The sequence below is a fragment of the Grammomys surdaster genome, unplaced genomic scaffold (genome assembly GCF_004785775.1).
Source record: "Grammomys surdaster isolate TR1022 unplaced genomic scaffold, NIH_TR_1.0 126546, whole genome shotgun sequence".
Lineage (NCBI taxonomy): Eukaryota > Metazoa > Chordata > Mammalia > Rodentia > Muridae > Grammomys > Grammomys surdaster.
The window spans coordinates 97,881-124,187 of record NW_021621338.1 but is presented as its reverse complement, the minus strand read 5'-3'; the positions used below and the strand labels follow the sequence as shown (position 1 = coordinate 124,187).

The following is a 26,307-nucleotide window of genomic DNA, read 5'->3' as shown; positions in this document are numbered from 1 at the left end:
TTATTATAAATTTGTCAACTATCTTGGAAAAGTGAACGAGAAAAGAATTTTATATATCCACTTTTTTCTTATAGTATTTATGGCTTTAGTATAAGGGTTCTATATTAAATGGCTTTTTATTTAAAACTATATACTTAGTAGATGTAAGAGAATTCAGTTGGTGAGGTTCTTGCTGTTCAAGCTTGAAGTGTGAGTTCAGATCCCCAATACATATAGATGGCTGGTACAGAGATGCACCATCCCAACACAGGAGGGAGGCAAGGCGGGAGGAGATCCGGGGTACCTAATTATTTGTGATTCAGTGAGAGATGTGGTCTCAAAAAATACGGTTTAGGATAATTAATGCAGACTCTGGGCACTGACTTCTGACCTTTGCACATATATGCACCCACATGTACATGCATCTGCACATGCAAGTACACACATGGAAGGACAAATGCAAATAAATGCATATTTAGATAGGAACTAATTGCCAACGATAAGTTTAAGTTTTCAGTTTTGGGAAAGAAATATTACTTAGACATGTTAAGACAGTAACACAACCACCCATGTTTAACTAAGCCTGATCCTTCCACACTGACTTTTAAGTGTCAGTATTATTTCTAGTAAATAAAAAAATGAGTTTTTATATCTCCCTGAGCTCTCCTGCATCTTTAAGAAACTATAAAATTTTGATACTCACTTTGTTGCAAAGAGGAAAATATTTTAATCAAAAGTAGTTGTGTCACAGCTCATGTTAGTACAGTTATTTCTAATTGCTATTTCTGATGTGTTGTAGAATGATCCTTGATAACATGCTATTATAAAGTACATTTTTTTCTTCCTCACTCAAAATTTAAAAAAAAAAAAAAACAACTCAAATAATTACCCCAAACCACAGTGGGATCACAGGAAAGTACATCCTCTCCGTCAAAATTTTTATTTGGATGTGTATGTGACAAGATTCTGGTAGCTGGTTAAAGCAAACCTCAAGGAGGAAAGCAATGGACAGAAAGAATGAAGGCTCAACACCTTCATTGTCCAGCTCACTGATGTGTGCTCCAGAGGGTCCATAGATTTTGCAATAGTTAGAGACCTAGGCTCACTAGTACTTGCCGGTAGCCTATATTCTGTTGGTATTCCCTTATGATACATAAAGACAACAAATTAAGTTTCTAATCAATGAGAGAGCTAGGGGTTTTCTAATAACATATATGGTGTGGGTATCAGCAACTGCATTGAGGTGTGCAGTGAATCATATAAGAGACTGAATTGGGGTTCTGGGCCGTATTCTCGTCTCCAGTGATGTGGACAAAGAGTGTCTGGGGACAGAAACACGGCCAACACTCGTTGGATTATTTAATGAATAATAAGCATCTAAGAAAATAGGCTTTAGTGCTTTTTTAATGAGATCTAGTAAACAACATACGAAAATGAAGGAGAAATCTGCAAAGATGACTTTTCTCCAAGGGAAGACCCCACTGAAAGCATTGTTTCCAGGGGACACACTCGAATGGGTAGATGATCAAAGCTCAGAGCACAGAATTGTCTTTCCACCTTCCTGAATTCCATTTATCACCAAGAAAATGTTACCAAGTTGCACATTTTTGTAAAATTTGAAATTTGCACAACTGATGTCTGGCATTGTGAGGTACCATAATTTAAGTCTTTTTTTTAACATTCTGTTACCTAGTGCTTTAAGTAATTTATATTAATCGCCAACATAGAAAGTATTGTCCTAAAAACAAGGATATCCACAGGGACAATTCATTTCCTTCCACTTGCTAAGTATTTTTATTTGAACATTAATTTATTTTTTCATTTTTATTTGATGTTCAGGGAAAACCACCACTCTACTAGCAACTGAATCGAGAGAGTTTACTTTCAGAGAGAACTACTTTAAAATTCCTAAGCAATGTTTTTGGAATATCAGAACACATAGCACATAGTGTTTGTTTTTCCAGGTAAATGGTTTTAAGATAATTTGTGTTTTGGAGCCCAGACAAATCATAAATAAGTTAAAAATAATTTTCATTCGGTTTTTAAAAATAATCAAATATTTATATGCCACTTTAAATTAGAGTATTTAAATTTACATTATTCATACTAATGAGTATATAAGATAATCATGTGCATATTCAAATATTCAAATCCTTATATAAACTTCAAACATTAAAAGTGTGATTTTTGTTTTTGTCTCATGCTATCTATGACTACCTATACTTTTATGTTAAAAGGTAATATTGAAGAAATATATCAAATATTTTTAGCCCACAGCAATGAGGAAAATAAAGATTCATCCATTAAATCAACTTTTAGTAGAAATGGTATATTTGATTTGCTTTGACTGGCAATAATAAAGTAAAAATATATTATAAAATATATTTATTCATTTAGAGTATCTTTAATCTCATCTGCTCATCCAAGCTCTTTTAAATATCTAGTTTAGTCAGCATATAAGAGATAAAGGAGAAAGTACATTTTATTTAACATAAGTTACATATCAACTATACAATTCATTTATATGACCTAGAATTACTGTATGAAGGAATGGGATTAAATTTCAAAGAACTCATGACATATATCCTCCTATTTTTGACTCATGCATATTGATCTAAAAGAACTTTTGCATCAAGTTTATTGCAATGGGCACTTGCTGTAGGCGGTCCTCACAAATGCAGACAAAGCCATATTAGTTATGAGAGAACTGCTAAATTTTTAAAGCAAGCTCAAACTTTCTGAATAAACTATGAATGCTAGCTTTAATATTTTTTATTGTAAAACAGGTGCTTCTTCAACTATGTAATGTGTGCTTTTTTTGGAGAGAGGTATTAAGATACAAACATTATTTTCATGTTTTCTCTACATGTCATATTTAGATATCTCTTCAGACCTGTATTTCAAGGAGGCATTGCTCATTTGCAGACAGAATAGTTGATTCATTGTTGGGTAGAGCAGGACAAATTATTCACAGGAGATATCTTACCATTTCTTTTAATATAGCATAATCATATTTTAAGCATCACTTTAGCAGTCTGCTAATATATATCTTGGGTGCCTTTTCAAGTATAACAAGGCAAACTGGAGACCTTCACAACACGAGACAAGTATTAATCCAGAAAATTCCATGCCCTTGAGTCTTAATATTTCTTCCTACATTATATGTCTTAAAATTGTTAATATTGTACAACATGTCCTTCTTTGCCAGAATAGGTAACTTTGTGAGTGAGTCCCATTGAACATGAAATATGCTAATGGAATATTTTATATTATAAATATCAAGCCCCATTTTATTACTTTTTAATAAAGAAGTGTTCTGAAATAAAGAATTTTCTCTCAATCTGAAGTTCAACTTAGCACATTATTTGTCCAAAAGAAATGAATACTACATTTCACTAACAGAAAATAACTCTCTGAACCAGAATCTTCATATTTCACATTTCCTTTTCCTACTTTTAACTGACTCCTTCTGTTTCTCCTCTCTCATCTAGCCCAAGATTTTGATTGACTGATGAATTATTAAATTCAGTAAGAAGTGAGGCCAGTGGATGGAAGGTGCATTCAATTCTCTTCCCTAGAAACTTTAGGAGGAAGGCAGAGGGCACACCTCCCTTTATGCCTATTTTTGAAATGTGCCAGGCTAAAGAGAATGAGCCTTTTTTCTTCTTAGCCATCTAAATATGTAACAGGTCATTTGTTTTCTCTGTCTCTCAAAGATCATCATAAGTCAGAAACTCCTGTTGGCTTTTTCTACAAAAAGTTCTTACTGATACTAATAGAAATAGTGATCACAGGAGTGATCATGGGACTCTATTTATTGTCGTCTGTGTTCTTTGACTATTTGTGTTTATGGTCTTGCTTGTTCCTTGACTACTTTCATCTATTGTATTGTTGGTTCCTCAGCCTAGAACTGACCTTAATACTTGCATGTAATTTGAACAGTATAAAAGCAAAAAAGGAGGAGAAGGCATGGATTGTGCAAGGCCTTCTTAGCTGGCCTTTCCACTTTTGTTTTTGCCACTCTTCTCCTTAGTCTAATCTTGCAACAGTCATCTATTAATATGTCAAACAGAGCAGACCTTGTGCTTAAAGCTACCAGCATCTGCCACTTCATTGAAAATGGAGCTGAAAAGTATAGAGATGTATTATAATATGTACATACACACAAGGACCTTAACCACTGTCTGCTAAATTTACCTCAGTTACACTGGCCTTTGACAACGCACATGAGTTTTGACATCAATGTAGAAAAATTCAGAAGAGCCTGAGTATCTTGGGTACCGGCTTGGCTAGCTGGTTTATTGAGAGTTTTCAAACATTAATAAGCTTTATAATAAAGATTACCCCATTGGAATCACAATCCTTTTCATGGATGTCATTTCTGATCATCTCCCATGATTTTTTACTGTCGTTTTTTTGTTTGTTTGTTTGTTTGGTTTATTATTATTATATTATTATATTATTATTATTATTATATTATTATTATTATTTTACAAAATTTGTAATTTGTAACTAACATATTATATCATTGCTCATTAGGTACGTTTTCTTGCCAATACAATGCCATCTAAATTCATCTATTTTTAAAAACTATTTGTCTTAGTCTCTGCTCTCTCTCTCTCTATGAAGAGACAACATGATTGAAGCAACTTATAAAAGAAACATTTAATTGTGGCCTTGATTAAAGCTTCATGGAGTTAGTCCAATATCATCATGGCAGGGAGCATGGCATAGGCAGGCATAGCACTGAGGAAGTATCTGAGAGCTTTATGTTCTGAACCACAGGCATCAGGACAGTCTGGCACTGGCTTTTAAAACCTGAGTTCACTCCTAGTGGCACTCTCTCTCCAACAAGGCCACACTTCTAATCCTTCTCAAACAGTTACACTTCTTGGTGACCTAAGCATTCAAATATATGAGCCTGTGGAGCCTATTGTTACTCAAACAATCACGCTATTCTAGTGATTAGAATAATAGATTAGGTAAGGGCTTTATTGCATTTTTTTTGGATATATACACAAATAATAATCCTGGAAAGATGAGGAGATGGCTCAGTACTTAATAGTACTTGCTGCTCTTGTAAAGAACCAGAGTTTGGTTCTCATTGTCTATATCAGAAGGCTCATAATTGCCGCCAGTGATTGCAGTTCTAAAAGATCTGACAGCATCTGCAGGCACATGCTTGTATCTGGTAGACATATAGATAGTTAACTCTATGTACATATGCATAAAACTAAAGAAAACTGATGCCTCACATACAGCTTTCTGCCCACCAAAGAACTGAGATGAATCTTCCTCCACCTATAAAGTGTTTGTTGATGTTTTCCCAATCTATAAAGAGAAACAACCCACAATCCCAGTCAGCCACTGCTCATATTCCATAGTCCATGTTCTCTGGACAGTGCTCAAGCTGTTGCTGACCAACTAACTAGGTAAAGCAAAGCTTTCTGCTGCCTACTTCCACAAACATCAGGTATGATGATGGAACAAGGAAAGAATAACAGCTATACAAATGGCAACAAAGAAAAAGAAAGTGGGAAACCAAAACTGCCCATTTTGTGAATTGCTTTAGCATCTAATCAAGCAAATCAAGGCACTTCTCCAAGGTACTAAAGAAAGTTTCACGAGTGAAGCATGGCATGTTCACAAGAGGGAGAGCTTCTCTCACTGGTTTGCTTGATTTTCTGGGTTGGCTTTGGCTTGAGTTTTTCTAATGTGGCTTCTGACATTGTTTTATAGCAGGCTCTTCTTTGTCAACTATTCTTGACTTGACAGCTTTACCTGAAGTGGGTTCTCTATACACCTCTTCTTTGTGACTAGGTGACACTGGAACTTCATTTCCTTTGGATGCACAAATGAGGCTTTCTGAACTGTTTTACCAGTGGATGAGTTACTACCTGTTGGCTCATGGTTTCTTTGTCAGTGTGATTCTTCCACAAACCCAGGTTTCTCATGAATTTGATTCTAAGTAACAAAATAGAGTGAAAACCACAAATTCAACATGGTTCTTAAACTTGCTGTTATTCCTTCTCCACATAATTTGAAGGGCATCTGAAACAACACACAGAGAATTAAGGACGTTGCAATTATTTCCCATCATTTGGGAGGGAGAAACTGTTGAATTTTACAAGTCCCAATGTTTCTGCCAGTCCTTGATACCTACTGCTAAATTCTTGCTCTTGTGCTGTCTCATTGAAGCAGCTGAAGCAGCAACATGTTGGCTGTTTTCAACCCCTTTCCTTCCAGTTACAAGTGGTGCAGGCACATGGTCTGCCTTCCAAATACCAAAGTGCCAATGTGATGAAGCTGCTTAGCCAAGTACAGTTACCTTGGAAGACAAATGGCCAGGAGTCTCCCAGAATACCTGATGTGATATTATAGACAGCAGATGCAATGAAAATTCTATGATTGCTTCAAAATTGCCACATCTTTAAATTATTTATAATCTCATTGAGGGCAGTGATTGATTCTGAAATTCTTCTTATGTCTATTAAATGGCCCTACACGTGAACTCATCTCATGAACACTTACTCACTGGTTTTGTGTATGAATGCCTAGAAAAAGAAACATAAATTATTTTTTACAGCAGACTGAGATCATTTTTAATAGTCCTACCTAATTTTAATCATTTTCTAGATTCATATAGGATAAGACAGCAACTTGTCACACAGCTTGAATATGAATACGGAAGGAAGAAATCCTATTCAATACTCTTCACAGGCACTTGCAGATCAACTCTTTGCTCATTCACACAAGTAAACAATCACATGCCAAGGACTCTGTGTTCAAAATGTATTGTGTATGTATGTGTGCACACATAGGCATATATGTACATGTGTGCATGTGTGTGTGTGCGTGTGAGCCTGTAGCTATGTGCCTGAGTGTGTTTGTTTGTGTGTGTGTGTGTGTATGTTTGTGTGAGGATATGTGTGCACATGCATGTATGCATGTGTATATGTATATGTGTGCATGTGTTTCCAATGTGAAAAATGCTTAGTGACTGACCTTAAAGGGCCTATTTTTAAAACTGAAGTAGTAAATAATGACTTCTAACAGAAACACACACATCTGTCAGCTCATGAGTATGGTCCTTGAGAAGACCTTCAAAATATGCTAGAGAACCTCCAAAGTGTGAGGCCTTACACAGACTGAGTAGTGCCTTATATAGTGTTCAGGAAGTCTCGTTGTTCAGCACACATGTAGCTTTATCCAGAATTGTGTCTAGGTTATGCTCCATAGTGACCTAACATTTTGTGAAACAGACAAGTGGATGATAACGATGATGATGATGATGATGACGACGACATGAATCAGTTCAAAGTACTCTGTTCTTAAGAACTATGTGGCATCTAGAGAAGAGGAAGCCATACAACATGACACAACTTCTATCCTTCCCCAAATGACCAAGATAAACACCCTCTCCCCTTAAGTCTCTGAGCCATTTCAAGTAACCTGTGATATTTTAAAGCAAAACTCCTGTGGTTTAGATACATTCTTGGGTAACTACAAATTAGAATTTCATGTTTTGATTATAACTCTAAAAGATATATCAACAACCACTCAGAAGTAATCAATATCTCCCTTTTTGTTCCTGTGTGTGGCACTGGAGCTTCAAAATCAGTATCAGTTTCTGTCATTGCTGATGAATTTGATTGAGGTCTGGATATTGATGGAAATTTTAAATTTACAACAATTTTGGCATTAATCAAGAGTAACTTTGATCTGCTATGTCAGTATCCACTGAGCATCAATGAGGTGACAATATGACAGAGTCAAGAGGAAAGTTGCCAAGTCACAGTGTTTAAAATCATTCTAAAGGGGAGGGGGGTAAGTTTTATTGGGAATCAGCTTCTAATCTGATAGTGGTTAGGTTTACATGTTCTAAATGGTTAATAAATTTGAAATTAAAATTAGATAATTGTGCTTAAATTCCAGATACTCAGTATTAAAAATATTTATGAAATTTGACCATATGATATTGAAACATATTAGAATTAGAAATTTTTACCTACAACTGATTATCATAAATAAAATGATTCCCAGCTAAGAATCAAAACAATTGTCCCTGTTTTAGGTAGAATTAGGTAAAAATATATTACTCACAGCCATGTTTTCTCACACAGGATATGCAAAGTTCAGTCAGTTGTTCGTCTACAACCCAGATAGATTATGTTATTCATCTGCCTATGTTTGACTCTGTCAAGAGTCTACTAATGGCCAGAAGCTGTTCCTGTTACTTTAGAGATCAAAGCTTAGCAGACAGGACTGTCAACTGTGTAAGTTGTTTCCTAACTAATAAGAGAAGAGTAGTAAGGAACAGACAAAGCTCCATCAGGACAGACCTACAAACTCCAACACTAAAATAACAAAGGAAATAAGGTAGAAATTACAAATGCTCAACTGCCTAGCATTCACAAAATCTTTGATCTTCAAAACCGAACACACACACACGCACACACCAAACAATAAAAGCCCCAAACTACAGAAGACAGCAAATCTGTGCTGGTGATGGGGTTTCTTTGCCTAAAGGCTATAGTCTGAAAGAGATGGGGAACAGACCCAGGAGAAGAGGTACTTGCAAGCTGAATTTTCTCTCCCTAAATGGTGCTCCAGGGTGGTTGCTTCTGTAGAAAGAAAGCTGTCACTGGATTCTGTTGCTGAGAACAGTACTGTTGTTGAGATAAAGTTAGTGGGACAATGGGAAGTCTACAAGATGCTCATTGGAAAGACATAGCAAGAAGGAAGGGCCCTGCCATACCCAGACTGTTGCATGTGCCAACTATTTGCAGAGCTACAGAAGTTAGACAGCAAAGCCATAGTGAAGTTTACCTAGCCCAGCTGCAGTCTCAAGGAAACAAAGTATATGCATGGGGAGACAGAGGAGCTTAGAACTGTTGCATAAGGAAATCATTTACATGTGGAACTTAAGATAACTTTTGACTGAATGGTCACAAGCACCTAATTGCCCTCTAATCTTAAAATGTCACTTATAACTCAGGGAGGGGAAAGGACAGTTGTTTAAAAGAACTAGTGTGTGTGAGACTCTAAGTCACAGTCCTTGCAATTACTACTTTATTCTCTTTTAAAATAAGTTATACTGGGCATGAGACAATAGTTTGCAAAACATTCCAAGAGGCATCATCCAAAATTTGAGACCTAGGCATCATTTCAACATCAAATGAGGCTCAAATTCTGACATATAACCTTTAACCTGAAACAATTAAGATATTTGATGATTGCCTAATTTACATCTTCTGCATCTTTCTTGTCTATTAAATCAGATTATGATTACTGATATTGTAAATGAAACATGTCTGCTTTGAATTAAGATAAATATAAAACTTCCATATCTATAATTTTGTACAGTTTGAGAATTATTAAAAATTATTGGTTTGGGAAAACATTATAAGGTATCAACAAAAACTGAACATAAGCTAATTCCATCATATTCATGACAACCAAACTAAAAGATACAGCAACCTTGTGCAAAGTAGAGCAAAAATTCTGCTTAAAATAACCATTTGTTTCCATCAGTTCTTTATAAACAGCTTTCAGTTGACGAAACTCTAATCTCTTAGCAGGCTTGGTCTTGTTCTTGACACTCAGAAAGGAATTGTTGTATCAACAAAGATCAATAGAGTTAGAAATAGATTTCATAAAAATTATTTACGTCACTCTCTGTAATCTTAGCAACAAACAGCTTCTTGTAATGTTTCCCAGTGGCAACATTGAGAACAGACTCTATTCCTACAAACGTCTAGCAGTTTAAATGGATGATGTTTAAAATACTTCTTACCTATTGACATCCCAGATTTTACTCGTCATATCCAGTGAGGCAGAAGCCACAAAATCACCACAAGAGTGCCATGAGCAGGACCATATGGCGTGGTTGTGTCCTTCAAATGTCAAGATGCATTCAGCTTTCGAGAGGTCCCATAGTTTAATTGTGCTGTCACCACTTGAAGTAGCCAACTTGCTGCCACTGTTTGCAAGAAAACAAGACAATTTAAAACAAAGTAATTTATATTTTTTGTGAACCATGTATGTGTATAAATAATATATATACATACATTTATATTTATATTTAGTATACATATTCTACTTTGAGTGATGAGTATATTTAATTGAGGTTTGCTTTAGTTACCCATGGCAACATTTCATGATAATACTTGAGTCTATACAATTATTTACTTTGATTGATTAGGAATTTATGCTTTGAGATAAACCACTACTGTGAACTTTTTAAATTAAATCTTCTAGAATGCTCATGATTAATGTGCCAAAATAACACTTTCTCTTTTACCATAAGTTGAGTTCAAGGTTATGTGTTACACTATAAGAAAAAAAGGAGACTTCAAAAATGAAGACCATCTAGATGTGTTAAGACCCTTTGAAAATATAATAGGAGGAAAGCTGTTGCCATTGACCTGTCTCATGCTGATTAAATTCTTTAAGAAGAAGATGAGGAAGTAGATGATTTTTGTGCTATTTCATTAAAATGAGATTTTGAAGTTACTGAGTAATTGAGGAGAAATCATTTGATGTTATATTGAAGTTATTAACAGATGTTATCAAAGGTGTAGCTTTCAAAGAGTGTACACTTAATCCAGTTTAAGGAAACAGTGATTGTCAATGATCAGAAGCAGCTAGCTTTTCTTAGGGTGTGGGAACAGAATGTCAGCTGCAAGCCTCTGTGCAAGTTGCTCTTGAATAGTCTTTAGCTTCTTTAGTAACTTTCACTCACTGAACCAGGGTGGACCTCACCCTTTATCAAGGAAGCTTTATTTTGCAACAGCAGGACATCATTACAGAAAGCCACAACTAGTCAACATAAGAGCAAGTGAGCTACCCCGCTTACCAGTGGGACCAGGAACCATGTTGGTCCAAGAAGGTAGCAGTAGACACACTTTCCTTCTCTACTCAGCATGATTTTATTCACACATTCATGCAGTTTTACTTATTTATTCTAAGGTGATTTCTGAGCACTCCAACTATACGAGCATGAAGCTAGAAACCCAGAGAAAAGATACTTCTCCACAGATGTTTCCCAGACATAGTCTGAGGAGGAAGTCATTACAATTCAGAGGGTGACAGCTACTAAGAGAACCTAAAGTGTAGTTGGCTTGCAGCTGGATAAAAGCCCGAGCTGAAATATCTACAACACCACTCCTGCAGATAAGGCTCAGGGTACACTACTGAAGAGAGGCAGAGAGGTTGTAGGAGGCATAAAATCTGCTGTGAACTAGTGAGTGTCCTCTGTATGTTACAAGAAGGTATATCCATGATAGCTCAGCAACATGGCTGCCTAAACAAGACCTGAATAATTCCAATAAAAGTTGACATTCTACTGTAGATGCATAACATATCAACAGTGTCACACCTAGATAAAGAGCTACAGGTGATCAACAATTGCTGAGAATCTTTATCAGGGATGAGCCCTCTGTCCATACCAAATGATCAGCCCTAGAAACATGTACATGCAGGCAGCACTGAGTGGAACCAGCGGGTTCCATGTGTATGTTTATTCCTTTGTATTTATATTTAACAATAATGGTTAAAGCTGGGGAAGGTATGGATACAGAAAGGGGATTTAAACACAGGACGTGGGGAGGGAGGAAAAGGACAGAAGAAATGATTTAATTATTTACTCAATTATAGAAAATGGCAAGATGAGGAGAAGTATTTGATTGTTAATAGTGAACATCTTTTTATTCTAAGTACGACATGAAATTCTCGATGGTACAGGAGAAATGGCCATCACTGGCAGGGAGATTTTGAAAGTGTTGCAGAAATGGTGATTATGTAGACTGAAGACATTCTTATCAAAGTCAAATTAGCATAGCTGAGGAATTTTCATTTGACAGCCAGTGTTTGCCAGTTAGAAAAAAAAATAAGATAGTTTTTGTTTTGCAGCAATTGTTTATTTATTCATGTACTTGCCACTTATACTTTTAGATTTTAATATTGAATACCAAACAATAAAATTGCATTTAGCCAAAATATTTAAGCAAATATAAAACAATTATTTCCTTCCTCCCTTCCTTCCTCCCTCCATTCCCACCTTCCTTTCTCCTTCCCTCCTTCCCTCCTTCCTTCCTCCCTCCCTCCATCCATTCCCTCCTTCTTCCCTCTCCTCCCTCCCTCCTTCCCTCCCTCCCTCCTTCCTTCTTTCCTTCCTTCCTTCCTTTCTTCCTTCTCTATAACTGATTTCTAATGGGTAAAGAGGCTCTCGTGGACCATAATCTTCATCTAAGTTAGGAATCACTGTTGTCTTTTTTGCTTGTACCTGAATAACTCTCCAGATAATTTTAATATACTTCTCTCTTAATTTAAAACACCACTGGAATTTTGTATTGTAATTTCTTTTAAGTGTCACAAACTGATATTTAATAATAAAAACAAATAATATGTAATGGTTTTAAACATTATAGCTCATAGATTTACACTTCTAAGTGAAAAGAAATACAACTCTTCAAATATTGTTTTAAAAATTTTCATCTTTCAAAATATGTGTATTAAAATATGAAACACTGTATACTTTGGTTCTTGTGAATATAGAGGACATTCCTGAAAGGACAGTGACAGAGAAAGAGAGTGTGGGGGGGGGGAGAGAGAGAGAGAGAGAGAGAGAGAGAGAGAGAGAGAGAGAGAGAGAACATGTTATTTTTTCAGTAATGTAAGTTAGGATTTCTCTAGCATCCTACCAAATCCCCAGAAGCAGCCAAAACCATCCAAAAGATCAGGTAAAATATTCTTCTTGTTGCTAAAGTCTGTATGTTGAAAGCCTTAACTCCCAATGTATCCACAGGTAAAACATATGTATGCCACTACACATGTGGATACAACAGGAACAAGAAAATTAGACAAGGTGATGCCATTCAAATGTTCAGGTGGCTCATTACCTTTATGTACTAACAAGAGTGAAGGATAAAGAAAAGCAAACATATACATTGTTTCTTCCTTTTCTTTTTATTTTTTAAATGGTGTGTGTGTGCACGTGTGTGCACACGCACACACGTGTACATGTGAACATGCATGTGCCTCTGCCTGTGTGTGCTGGAGAAGGTATGTCACTGGGAATAGGCCTTGGGTATCAAAAGTCCATTAAAGGTCTAGAGTCTCTTTCTCCAACTGCTTCCTGTAGATCAGGATGTAAAGCTCTCAGCTACTTTTCCAGATCCATGCCTGTCTGCCTTCCACCAAGATGATGACTCCCCTTCTGAAACTGTAAGCAAGCCCCCAATTAAATGCTTTAATTTATAAGAATTTGTTTGATCAAGGTATCTCTTCACTGCAATAGAACATTAACTAAGATAGATGTATACACCTGGTGATATGAATAAGAACGGCTTCCATAGGCTCATACATTTGAATGCTTAATCACCAGGGAGTGACACTATTTTAAAGAATTAAATGAAGGAATTGTTGGAGGAAGTGATCACTGGGCACGGGTTTTGAGGTCTGAGAAGCCATGTCAATTCCAGAATTCTTTTCTGTGTCTGCCTGTGGATGAGGATGTAGCTCTCAGTTACTGCTACAGCACCTGCCTTCATGCTGCCATGCTCCCTTCATGATGATAAGGATCTAAACTTCTGAAACTCTAAGGAAACCACAATTATTTTGTTTTATATAAGTTGCCCTGGTCATGGTGTTTCATCACAGTGGTTGTAACTCTAAGACAGTGCAGGCAAAATTTATTATTTTCTGTTATATTCAGCTCATTAAATACTTATATTAATAAAACTCACTTTTAGTATTTTAATTATTTTAAAAATATTCAGGCATACTTATGATACATTTATTATATCCTATTTATAATAGCCTTCAAACATTAGGGTACATTGGGGATAGAATGTCAGCAATTTTCTTATACCTTTCATATTTGATAAAGAGTTAGTAGATCGCTCCATGGGCTTGCAGAATAAAAGCACTCTACATGTAGATAGGATAAATCAAACTTATTATGTATCTACACTAAGAATGGTCTTTATTGGTTTCCTGAAATAAAAATTGCCCTTGTCCAAGTATTCATGCTATAGTTTCCAAATGATACCCCATGCCTTCACTAAGAAGCCAGAAGCAACCTAGAATCACAGAGAAAATGACGTTGACAAGGCCCAACTGTGAGTAGAAGATGATGCTAGCAACAGGAAAGGCCATGGAAGACCAAAGGAAAACTGGTGTGTTGATATAATATACTTTTTGTATAATAACACATCTTGCTAGACAGGACAAAAACATAGATTTACTAAAGTTCTAACCTGTTCTTAATTATGTTTCATATTGATTGTATTGTTTCATATCATCTTGTATTGATGCAATGATTTAGGTTGTAGAAGAAAAAGGAAAGCTGATAGGCTGATTTATTTAACTTTAAACAGATCAGGACCAAAGATGTTACCACAGAAATAAGATAAAGGGGTCCAAGAAAACCTTTAAGGTTTTAAAAACTAAAATATTTAGATTCTATTTCATTTTGTTTTTCTGATCACACAGACATTCTCCTGAGTAGTTTTTGCCATTAACACTTGTGCATATGCAATATATTAAAATTAAGTTTTCTTGTAAATCAATCTTGTATAATCAGAACATTTTTATGTTTATACATAGTTAACATCTATTTTTTATTATGTGGATACAAATTATTTGGGTTATCTATTTTAAACTTTCTTTTCTTTTAACAAATGCATTATTATAATTTAACAATTCTTTATTATATATAATATAGCAGATTAAAAATAATCAATGTTTAACAGATTTTATAAGACCTATCCTTTATTAAACAAAAGATATTAAAGATATACTTATATTTTTAAAGGAAAACTCAGTTAATATCTAGCATGCTCCAACAGTGACTAGAGCCAAAGTTTTCATAAAAGGCAATTAAGGCAGAGAGAAAAAGTCTGTGTTCTCAGGAGGCTTGCCTTCAAACTCAAGTGAGAAGTGAGGTAATCAAGTAAATGAGTTAGTAAGACACCTTCAGACAGCTTTCAGGTACACTGTCCTTTGTGTAGGGAGCTTAGTGTAGCCACTGCCAAAAGGGACTGTGAGCTAAAAGCAGACAATAAGGCAGCAGCTCAAGAGCCGGAACTAATTTTCCAGGAAGCATAGGATACAGTTGTAGGTACAGGCTCTGAGACAGTCAAGGCATAATTAAGAGGTTTAAGAAGATCTGAAAGAGTGGATGAAGGATTGGTGAAGAGAAATAGTGAAGTGTTGGTCTGAGCAGCAGGAGGACTCAACCACAGAAGTCTTTGCTGGTCCTTGGTCATGAAGATCCCTGAAAGGTCATGTAAGGGCTGAGATTTTACCCAAGAGGTTTATTGATTCATGTACCAGCTGATTAAAATGCTGCAGATGCAGTGCTAGACAACTCCATCCATCTTCCCCTGTGGTACCAGCACAGGATGCCATCTTCCCTGCAGGGCAGCTATGGATCCTGTCTTGCACTAGGAAGTTGTATATGACCTAGCACTTCCAAAGCTTTAGTCTTTCCCTTGAGTTTACCTTGTCACAGAGAAGAGTCTTTGTGAACATCTTTAAAACAGTATCTTCAACCCTTTGTTCCCCTGGCACTTGTTTGTTTGTTTGCTTGCTTGCTTGCTTCCTTCCCTTCTTCTTCTCCTTCTCCTTCATCTTTTTTTCCCCATTACTATAACCATTTATTACTTTTTGGTTTTTACCCCTGAGAACGAACCTTTGTTTGTGTTTGAAATTACCAGTTGTTTGCCTGTGCTTTTTCATACTAAATCTCCATAAATGTTTAATTAATTGTACGTGTGGAGATGTTTTCATTTTTAAACGCCATCTAACAATATTAATATAATTAATATAATAATATGATATATATATATTATCAAAAGCTAACTGAGTGTGTGACTGAGTGGGTCTCTGTTTCTTGTGTCTCATCACTACGTTCTTATCCTCTGTAACATCTCACACTGTTTCAGGAGTCTCTTTACTACAGGGTAGAGACAAAAGGTGACACCTCCTACCTGTGTCAGTGAAATGCTACTGTTGAAGCCGTTGATTGATAAACTGTTATCTAATAACACCATACACCATAGTGTGGATTCAGGGATGAAATGCTCTTCGAGATTTCAGCTGAGCCACTGAACAGCTTCAGGAAATTTCTTTTGTTGCCAATGGGAATCATTAGTGAATTCTCAGTACCTTTTCACTGATAGACAAGTCTGAAGTTAGTTTGTGTGCATTGTGTATGTCAACTCAACTTCCAGCTTCATTTTATTTTACTTATCTTAAGATCCTTCACATTAATTATCTCTAAAAAGACTTTATGTTTAAAAGATTTCTATATTCTTTTGGACTTAAATATAGTTTAAAATTTGTAAAACATACTCTTTTTTAAGGATACAAAGATATATTCTTTCTTCAATGACTTCATGTATTAATAAGTTTCATAAGTACATAACCAATTAATTCTAATATTTCCTAAGGTTTTAACAGATGAACATAGAGGATGAAAATGAAGGGATAGAGAAAAGGGCAGAGATGGGCCTGGAAGTCTTTAAAGATAAACACACTTGAAAAAAAACTATGCATATAAGCACATGTTTGCAACATAAAAATAGAGAATCAGAAGAAGGGTTTATTGTATAGCAAATTATGGTATACTCTTTGCTTTTGAAGTCCTTTTTTTTTTTTTCTCAAAGAGTCACACGTAAGCAGACAAAGCAAATGCCACCAAGAGCCTTCCCTGTAGTCCTGTGGAATTGAGGCTTTGAGCAGGGTGTCAGGCCTTGGTGAGGTATAATCAGATGTTATTTTGGGGGTCAGGAAGAGCAGGCTTGCTGCAGATGTAAGACAGGAGTTGTGTGGAGGAAATATAAATACTTTTAATGTAGACTTGCATTTAATATTGAATCTAATTACTTTGATATTTGTGCTTTGCATATCAACAGTCATTCCTGGATGAGGAAAATGCCTCTCAAGAGCAGGTCTCAGTCTCACAGGTGTCTTTCCAGTTTAGCCAAAGCATTTTTCCAACTCTAACTTGCAACCCAGCCGATGTGCTCTTCCTGCAATGGAAAGCAACCCTGGGAAGCTGCTGCTTCTACACCTGCTTTTGACCTCTGAGTTGAGTAAGTGAAAAATCCTGAGTCGAAGAAATTTTCAATATACCCTGTTCTGACTTCCAGGAGGACACTGTAACCAAAAAAATTGTGAACGTGGCATCAAGTTCAAGTCTTAGGAGGATTGATTTGACAATATGTTCGAGGTTGTGGAGACAGGATATACTGTCCAACACCTGCAACTCAAAATAAACGTGGAACAGAGTACAGTCATTTTCAACATTGCTTCTCCGACCTGCTTCATAAACAGCTTCAGGTAAGAACAATGAAGAGCCAAGCTTTGTACAAACATGGAAAAAGCCCTAAATGGAATTAGACAAAGTATTTTCTTTCTTTGAGTATATGTGTGTATTCATGTTCCTGTGTGTGTGTGTGTGTGTGTGTGTGTGTGTGTATACGTGCAGTGGTCACTCGCAGGTAACAGGATCTTGCTCTGAGGCTGGAGCCTTTCTAATTAGGTTAGCTAGTTGCCTAGTCAGAGCTGTGGATCTGCCTGTAGAGACAGTAACAGACAATGATTATTATCTACCCCTACCTTGAAGAGGTAAATAGAAATAAAATTCTTTGCCATTGAATACTTAAGAAGAAGCAATTGATGCAGAGTTCAAAAAGACCCTGAGTCGACTCTTATTCTTTTTTGCTCAAAACATTTATGCCTCAATTTTATTTAATTTTTTTTGCTTTTATGTTGACTTTTTTATTTTATTTATTTTTTAAATCAAATAGAATTTTTACTTATTCACACAGGAGTTATAAACACAAAAAGGCAGGACATGGGGAAGGGGATGACACTGGAGCGTGGGTGTTCAGGGGGAGTACAGATATCTTTCAGAACAGGGTATCGGCTGGGTGAAGGTTCAGGGGACAGGTCACTATGACTCTTCCTATGATTCACTTGTCCTTATCTAAGTTGGTATTATCCACCAAGGCTACCTATTTACAAGGTCTATGACTACTCAGGCTGGTAAATTTCCACAAAAGCTGCCTGTTTACAATAGCTTATAGCCATCTGTTTCAGTGTTTTTCCACAGAGACCCAAGACTTTGTGTTAGCTGAGTCTAATCTTAAGCCACCTACAGTATTGAGAGCTCTGACAGGAAAGGGCAAAATCCTACCATGGTACCAGGGACATTGTTTTTGTTATTAGTATAAAAGTTGGTGCTTTTCATAATTGATGATATCATAATAATAGTATTTTAGAACTTTATAATTTCAACACCCTGGGTTTGATATGAATCACATATCCCTAAACCTAATTCTGTTTACAAAGTATATTTTACCACTTACTCTCTAAAGTATCTTCTCATTTCTTTCTTCAGAGTGGATGTTTCCTGTAGAGTCTTGACCCTTCTCAGGAAACTCTACCCAGAAATGTTCCCACCAGTATCCCAGACTTCCTTTGAGTCCCTAAACAGATCTATTTGGAGAAATGCTTAAGTTTCAGGGATTCTCCTCTGTGAAGTTGCCTCACATAGACTCTAGTGTATGACAGATGTCACCACAATTCCTTCTGCTCTCAGGATGTCACAGCTTTCTTCCCTGTTCAGCCTTTGACTGTCTGTTCACATTCCATCCTTCCTTGCATACACTTGCTTGCCTTGATTTCTAGGTTCCATGATTACACTGTATTCCAGATATCTTATAGGCTCACAAACAGCTACCATCATGTTCTTTATCAGACATTTTTCTCTTTGATGAACAACATTTTTCTTAGCCTCCTATACCTGAGTAGAACAACAGCCTGTTTTATTCTTTATCTCTTTGTATGACAACTGTCTGCCATATGCTGTGCACACTACACACTAGTTCTTGAGGTTCTCTCTCTCTCTCTCTCTCTCTCTCTCTCTCTCACTCTCACTCTCTCTCTCTCTCTGTTGTGTATGTGTACATGTATGTTTGTGTTCATGAATGTATGTGCATGTGTATTTGTGTGTTTGCATGTGTGCATGCATATTTGTATTCATTTATGTATGTGCATACTTATGTGTGTGTGTGTGTGTGTGTGTGTATGTGCGTGCATGGTGTTTGTGTGTGTGTGTGTGTGTGTGTGTATGTGTGTGTGAAAATGTGCATGCAAATGCATGTGAAGGCCAGAGGACTGTCTCCAGTGTCATTGCTCAGACATCTTACACATTGTTTCTTTGAGGCAGGGTCTCTGAGTAGGACCTGGATCTTGCCTACTTCTGACCCCACTTCCATGGTTCCCAGTGTGTGCCATCATGCTTGCCTTTACCCATAGGTTCTGCACATCAAAAGCAAGTCTTCATGCTTGCATTTTACCAATAGAACTATACCTACTCTATGCCAACTCATAACTGGTTTATCTTTACTAAACAGCATATACATTTCCATCTTTTTACTTCAAACTTTTCCTCATTGCCTCATATTCTGGCACTAAAAATAAGACTATACTTATGTCCATATACTAAAATATAAGAGTTGCTTCATTTAACTTTCATTTACAGGCATTAAATACCCTTACTGTTTGCTTCTCATGTTTCATTTTCAAATCATTTCCTTTAGCCTCATGTGAGCATTAGTCTTCTTGATGAGATAGGTTTCTTTAAAAAAAAAATGGCTGAGTCTAGTTAGTTATATTGTATTCCTACCCAGAAACTTCACTGAGCAATTAAGTTTATAAAGCCATTTTTCAGATGCCTAAACACCATTTATTCAACCTAAGTACTATTAATCTAAGCCATGTTTAAATGTAGCTAATTTACTCTTTTGTCCTTCCATTACTGCAGATGTAGATGAGAGAAAGAAGCAATAGGAACAACATGTGAATAATCAAATCCAAGGATCTCACCATCATTAAATACTTGTGTGCTCTGAATAGCATAGATCCCAGCAATGAAAAGGAAAGCTGGAGCTGTGACTAGGCAGTTATCCTATGACATTTCCCCCCACAATATTACAAGACTTAACATGTAGTTAGATACACATCACCAAGGTTACAACATTCACTATAGATGGAATTTTTCCTAACAGGATAGGCAGGTAGTTTAGTATTAATGCTGAGTTCTTCACCATGAGTTTAACGTAAATTAAGTTAATACTCAGTAGCTCTTCACCCCTGGAAATAAGATAAGTTAGAGAGTAGCAACAATTACAACTCATCAGCTCTAGTCATATCTTCATCCTGTAAAGGCCTGTCTGCCTTTGAAACATGTAGTTTTTCAGTACTGCTATCTGTAAAAGAGTAATCACACTGCTCCCTTGTGATGCTACAGGAGCAGGTTGAATTAAGACTATCTCCCAAAAAGAAAATACTAAAGAGTAAATTCTGTAGATTCTCTTTTGACTTGTTGCTTACAGGACACAATACTTTGAAGACTTTAAAGATAACTAAGACTGAATAGAAAATCCTCTTTTCTGTTGTTTGTTAATGGGATCAGGGATTCCAACTTTCATGTTCCAGGAAATCTATCGTCCTCACAGAAAAATTGGAGTTTATGAACAAGATAAGGTGAAGTCCAACTCTGCAGTCTTGGTAGGTTACTTGCTATAGGTAGACATTTCTGTATTGAAAGAGGGAAGGAGGAAGGCGAGGAGGGAGATCTTACTGGTGCAAATTTTAGTTCTCAGAGTTACTATCTCCCACATCTTGAAATATTCTTAGGAAAATAGCTATTTTGCTGTTCACAGGAATATTAGAAATATAAGCCTAAGGCTTTCTTGGTGGTACAATATAATAATTACATACCCAGTAGATTTCGTGAAGTTTTATTCTGCACTGTAATGCAATGTATTAAGAATATTGTTTACATAGAAATTCAGGCATCTTCTAAAGGACTTTACCCATAATAAATATCTAAATATTTAAATATCTCATTCAATTCTCAAATATACTATTGTTATTATAGAGGTGCACTTTTGTTACTTTAAGGATACATGAACTTGAAGAATTTTGTCTATTTTTATTTTTAATTAATATTTTAAATATAAATGTTTTTATCATTGCAAAACATATCTTTCTGAAATTCCAAGCAAGCTAAAGAATTGTTGAAGAATGAGAAATGATAGCTTATAAAGAAGCAGTACTTAAGCTGTTGCCTTTATGATAACTACTGATAGTTCTTTCTCTCTTTATATCTTATAGGGCTCTAAAGTTACTTGAAAAACAAACACCAAAAAAAAAATCCATCATGTAAATGGTATTTCAGTGTACACAGTGGATGGGATTTCATTCGCTCGGAATAAAGTCACATGCTCCAAATGGAAGAGTGAGGGACAGAATATTTTCTCTATATCTGTTCTTACCTGGCATCACTGGGAATGAATGATTTGACCCTGGGTCTCAGCTTCCCAGGGACACAATGGGAACTGTGCTCTCAATATAAAAAGAAGTGGGATTCTGACTATCTGGAGACACAGCTGCAGGATTCTTCAAACCCTGTCTTAGGAAAGTGATTGCTGCCCAACAGGACCACTTTGGCAACAACTGCAATCAATGATGGAGCACCGTTAATGTCCATGTAAATTCACAGAACCCAATAGTCAGAATAAGCATCTTTGAGAAACTTGGACAAATCCAATGTCTCTGACTTGCTGCAAGTCATGTGACTCAGATATACTAAAACTTGGGGTTTAAATTCATGTTTTAACCTGCCTTCTAGTCATGATGTAGAATGCTAAATCTTAAAAAGACTGTAACAAGCTTTCTAAATCTAATGAGTTTAACTCTCACTATGGTCTTCTTTAAATATAATTTGTTTCAGTTTTAGATCATGTAGTTTTCACTACAGTTGAACCTCTTAAGGGATCCGTTTGAAAAAAAGCCTTATAAATACATTATTATAATTCATAGTTTATCTTCACTCATAGAATTAAGTAAACCCCATTGACAATCACACTTGCCTTTACACACACATACAGATACATATTTTTACACATATGAATCCATATGTAATTTAGATTCATGTGTGGTTACATGTGTACTACAGAGTGATAATAAAGCCTTCTGTGATATTATTGATATATAAATTTTATATTAAATATCTGACAAGAGAGCATGCTAACTCTCATGTATTACCAGTTATCATCTTCAGAACTTGTTTATATCTAACTTATTGACTATGGCGATCCTTAATGTAACTCAGATCAAAGCATATAGATATGGTCAAGGTGATGATAGCCTTAAGGAGCCAAAAGATCAAACTTGGAGGAATACAGCAACAATACACTAATAGTGAGAACTACTAAGGCAAACATACATCACAGTTAAAAGATGTTTAACAGTATTAATATTTATTGACTATAATAAAGACTTCTGAATACATGGCAAATTTATTTGAAGGAGTATATTGTCAATGGGAGATTTGACCCTAACAACTATTAAATAATTCTTGTGGAGAAATAAAGAAGCCCTGTATTATCCCAAATTGACCTAATGTAAGAGTTTATGAAATAAAACCCCTTCCCTCAAGGCTCAGGGATCCACGAGAGAAGAAAGAACGTTTGTAGGATCCAGTGGTAGTAGATGATTCCAAGGGAACAATGCCATCCAAGATGCAACAGGATGAACGTACATATAAACTCAGTGACTATGGCAGCATCCATAAGACCTGCACAGATTCAAAACAGATAGGTCCCAGGACTAAGATGGGAAATGAAACATGAGCTTCCATCCCTAACTAAAGACGTGGCTGTAATTTATACCTGCTCACAAAGAGAAAATCAGTTTTCTCCCTTGGAATGCCACTGGATATACTGACCACGGATCAGGGCAGACACCATGCCCAGGAAGTTGGTCAACAATAAACAAACTCCATGTCTTTTAACACAAAACCAACTTCAATTTTTTCTATGAGACCTTTGTTTCATTTTAGCTCCTTTGGTACACTGTTTTTCTTATTATATTTTTTGTTTGTTTATATTTACATTTATGCTTGTCTTGGATTTGAGAGGGAAGGAAGGATGGAAGGAGAGAGGGAGGGAGGAAAGAGATATGGAAAGAGAGAGAGAAGAAAGTAAGGATGGAGGGAGGGAAAAGAGAGAGAGGGAGAGAGGGAGGGAGGGAAGGAGGGAGGAAGGGAGAGAGGGAGGGAGGGAGGGAAAAACACTTATAGAAAGACAGAGAGAGATGTTGAGTGGGTAAAGAGGTGGAAAGTATCTGGGAGGAGTTGGGTGGGAAAATCATGATCAAAATACATTATATAACATTTTAAATAAAATTTAATGGCTGCTTAAAAGTCATAAGACTCAAATTTAGTCTCATGATAACTCTAACAGACAAAGACTCGTGGTACCTATTGACCTGAGAACATGTCCACAACAGAAATCCTCTCTGTGCAGTATCCTTTGGGCTTAGACTGGGCAGAGAATCCATTCTGTCAGACTAAGAGAATAGTGTACATTGCCTAATTACTTCTAAGCATGTTCACAAGGAAGATATTGTTTAATACTTTCCTAATTAAATTATTTAAAACTGAGGAAAAGTAAATGAAAATTATAGTATGCCATGAGGAATACAGCTGCAATGTGAGCATCTTTGTGAGAAGCCTTCAGCGTCTCCCATTATCCCCCTCAACCTCAACAACTGAAAGAAGAAGCCAGTGTGCAGTGAGAATTTTATTTTTATTATAAAGTTAGGATACAGATGTTGGTTTGTTTTGTTAAGTATGATACAGGATGCAGTCATCGTTACTGAACCAAGGTACCTGTGACACATCAAGTGTTCATTTTTGGCTCCAAATAACTCCAGAAGACTTTTCTTGTGCTAACATTCATTTTTGACAGACGAGTTATTTAATAAGACTGAATCCATATGTACTTTTCTGCAATAATCACTGTCTGGGAATATTTTCCAATCACCATCATGTGGTGTGTTGGAGGATGGCTCTAATTAACTTCTTTACATGAGAGGCTTGGGATTTTGTTTCAAGTGCCTTACAGAAGGATGTGTTTGTATCCTGTTGGTTCTTAATAATAGGGTATTCATGCTTGTATATTATATTTCATATATTTAAGGTACACGTAACCCTGGAGTAATCTATCAGGTGTAAAACTGCATAAAAGAAAAATATTGCTTATATTTACCTTTAGAATAAAAATGTCATTTGGTGATGAGTCTTTCAAAGTGCATTATTTCTCAGAGCAGAGTAATTTAATTAGAAAAGTGTTAAAAAAATAATCTTCCTTGTGTGTGTGTCAACTTGTTTATCGACAAGGAATCACTATCAATAAGGTAGCAACTCTCCTTTCTTCCAGGAAAAGCATACCGACACTGACTGAAAGATGCCCTGTCCCTGACTGTTGCTTTCTGCTTGTTTGTTGTACACACATACAACAAGGTCGCCCCCGAGGCTTGCACCTACTGAGCGAGTTCTCCACCATAAAATTACTGAGTACATTTTAAATGACGGAAGTCTTATATGCCATATAAATAAACTGAGTAAAACAACAAAATATTAAGAAAGTACAATTTACTAATATATCAAAATTCTACCCTCCCAGCAATAACTGTATCAACATTTATTTCTAGAATTGTTTCTGTGCCTGTTTGCTAATTGTAAATAAAAAGATTAATGCAAAGGTATCAGAATAGAAATGGAAGAAATTAAAATTCGATTGTGTTAACTTTTAGGTAGTATTTTTGTCAAAATTGAAACCATACTACTCATTTATTTAAATTCACATTTTTGTAATAGTTGCTATTATTTTGAGCTTACTCTTTTACTCTATGAAGAAATATTTAAAAATGCAAATTGCTAGTATTCTTAACTAGAAATATCAAATAATGCATTGAGGATACATCAACTCTGTGATATCAGAAGTCCCCATGTTTGATAAACAGAAAATGTAAGACCAGTGTACCTACACCTGCCCAGCATAACACCAACTGCCTGTCCTCTCTTTTTCACTGTTTCCTCTTGCCCCAAGGTCATAAGATCAGGAGAGCTGGCTGTGCCTTCTGCTGAAGCACTTGAGAGAGGTGGCCCTGAACCTTACATGGGCAGCACAGTACCCTAGTTGCCATGGTTTCCAGTGAACAAGCCCAGAGGATGTGAGCGTGGTAGAACCCACAGGCTGATCAGGTCAGATACCCCTCAGGCTCAGTCAGATCCAGGGCTTTGAATCAACATCAATATCTACACCATTGATGAACGGAGTGCATGACGGGGCCAATCCTACAGATCCAGAGCTACAGGATCTCCATGACACAGGGCAACATCTGGGGAGTCTCAGTGAGATTCTGGTATTGATAAAGTAGCAGAAGCCAGGGTGCTACCTAGCCAATAGGTCATTGCAACGATCACTTGCAAACAAAGAAGTATGGACAAAATGCTACACTGTAGGATGCAGAGTGACACACTACTGTTTCCAAAGTGATTACTTTTTTTCCTCTGTTGCCAGAAGGTTACCTGGGTAGATGGCAGGTACAAGGGGACGGGAGTATGAGTGGAATTGGGGTGCATAGTATGAAATTCACAAAGAACCAATAAAATGTTCTTTTACAAAGTTATAAATGGATTAAAAATAAAGAACAAAACAAAGAAAATCCTTTACTTTCACACCATGCCTGTCAATGCCCAGCTTTGAAGTACACAGGAATTAGGATGTTAACCTATTCTTCTTTAGCTGATTCCAATTGGTACACACTCCTCAAGTTTTAAAATATATTGCCACATAGCACACTCTGTTTGAATATTAACCAACTTAGGCATAACCATTCCTTTACCCACACATCCACTTTCTTATCTTTGTTTTTAGTCTGTTTTTATGTTTGGGTAGCAGTCTTCCCAGGTGTCTTATTGATGTTATTTATTCTAAGTGGTACCCACGAGTTCTAGTCCACTTATGAACTGTGTGATGCCATGTTAACAGGGCAAGATGTTATCTTGCATGGAATGTTCTAGCCCTTTGTCCCTACCCCTCTATCCTCACTTGTCTTGTTAGATGTTCTCTTGGTTTTGGTACTGCTTCTGTATTATGAGTTTCCTTCAGTGAAGCGAGGCATATGCGTATGTGGCTTTTGAACTTTTAAATAAGCATGATTGACAGAGTTTGTTCAGATGTGCTTTTGTTGCATGGGGATGGTAGTTTTCTTTACCTTTGTAGATTCAGCTCTACCATTTTCTGGCATTGTGGCTGCTGCGGAATATGTGAAAATAGCCTGTTTTTGTTTTGTCTTTTGTACATAAGTTCTCACCTCTTTTGTGGGTTTATCACTGGAGTACATAATTAGCAAGGCTTCATCTTGATAGTGCTATATCCTAAAACTTGATTTTGG

General features: G+C 36.3%; 1 protein-coding gene across 1 annotated transcript in view; it reads right to left on the bottom strand.

Annotated features, from left to right (window-relative positions):
• Positions 1-26,307, bottom strand: part of Spag16 (sperm associated antigen 16) — a 479,924-nt gene that overhangs the window by 432,078 nt on the left and 21,539 nt on the right. The window contains exon 2 of the mRNA XM_028760730.1: positions 9,776-9,961. Within this exon, the coding sequence (XP_028616563.1) occupies positions 9,776-9,961 (186 nt within the window). The remainder of the gene's footprint in view (positions 1-9,775; positions 9,962-26,307) is intronic.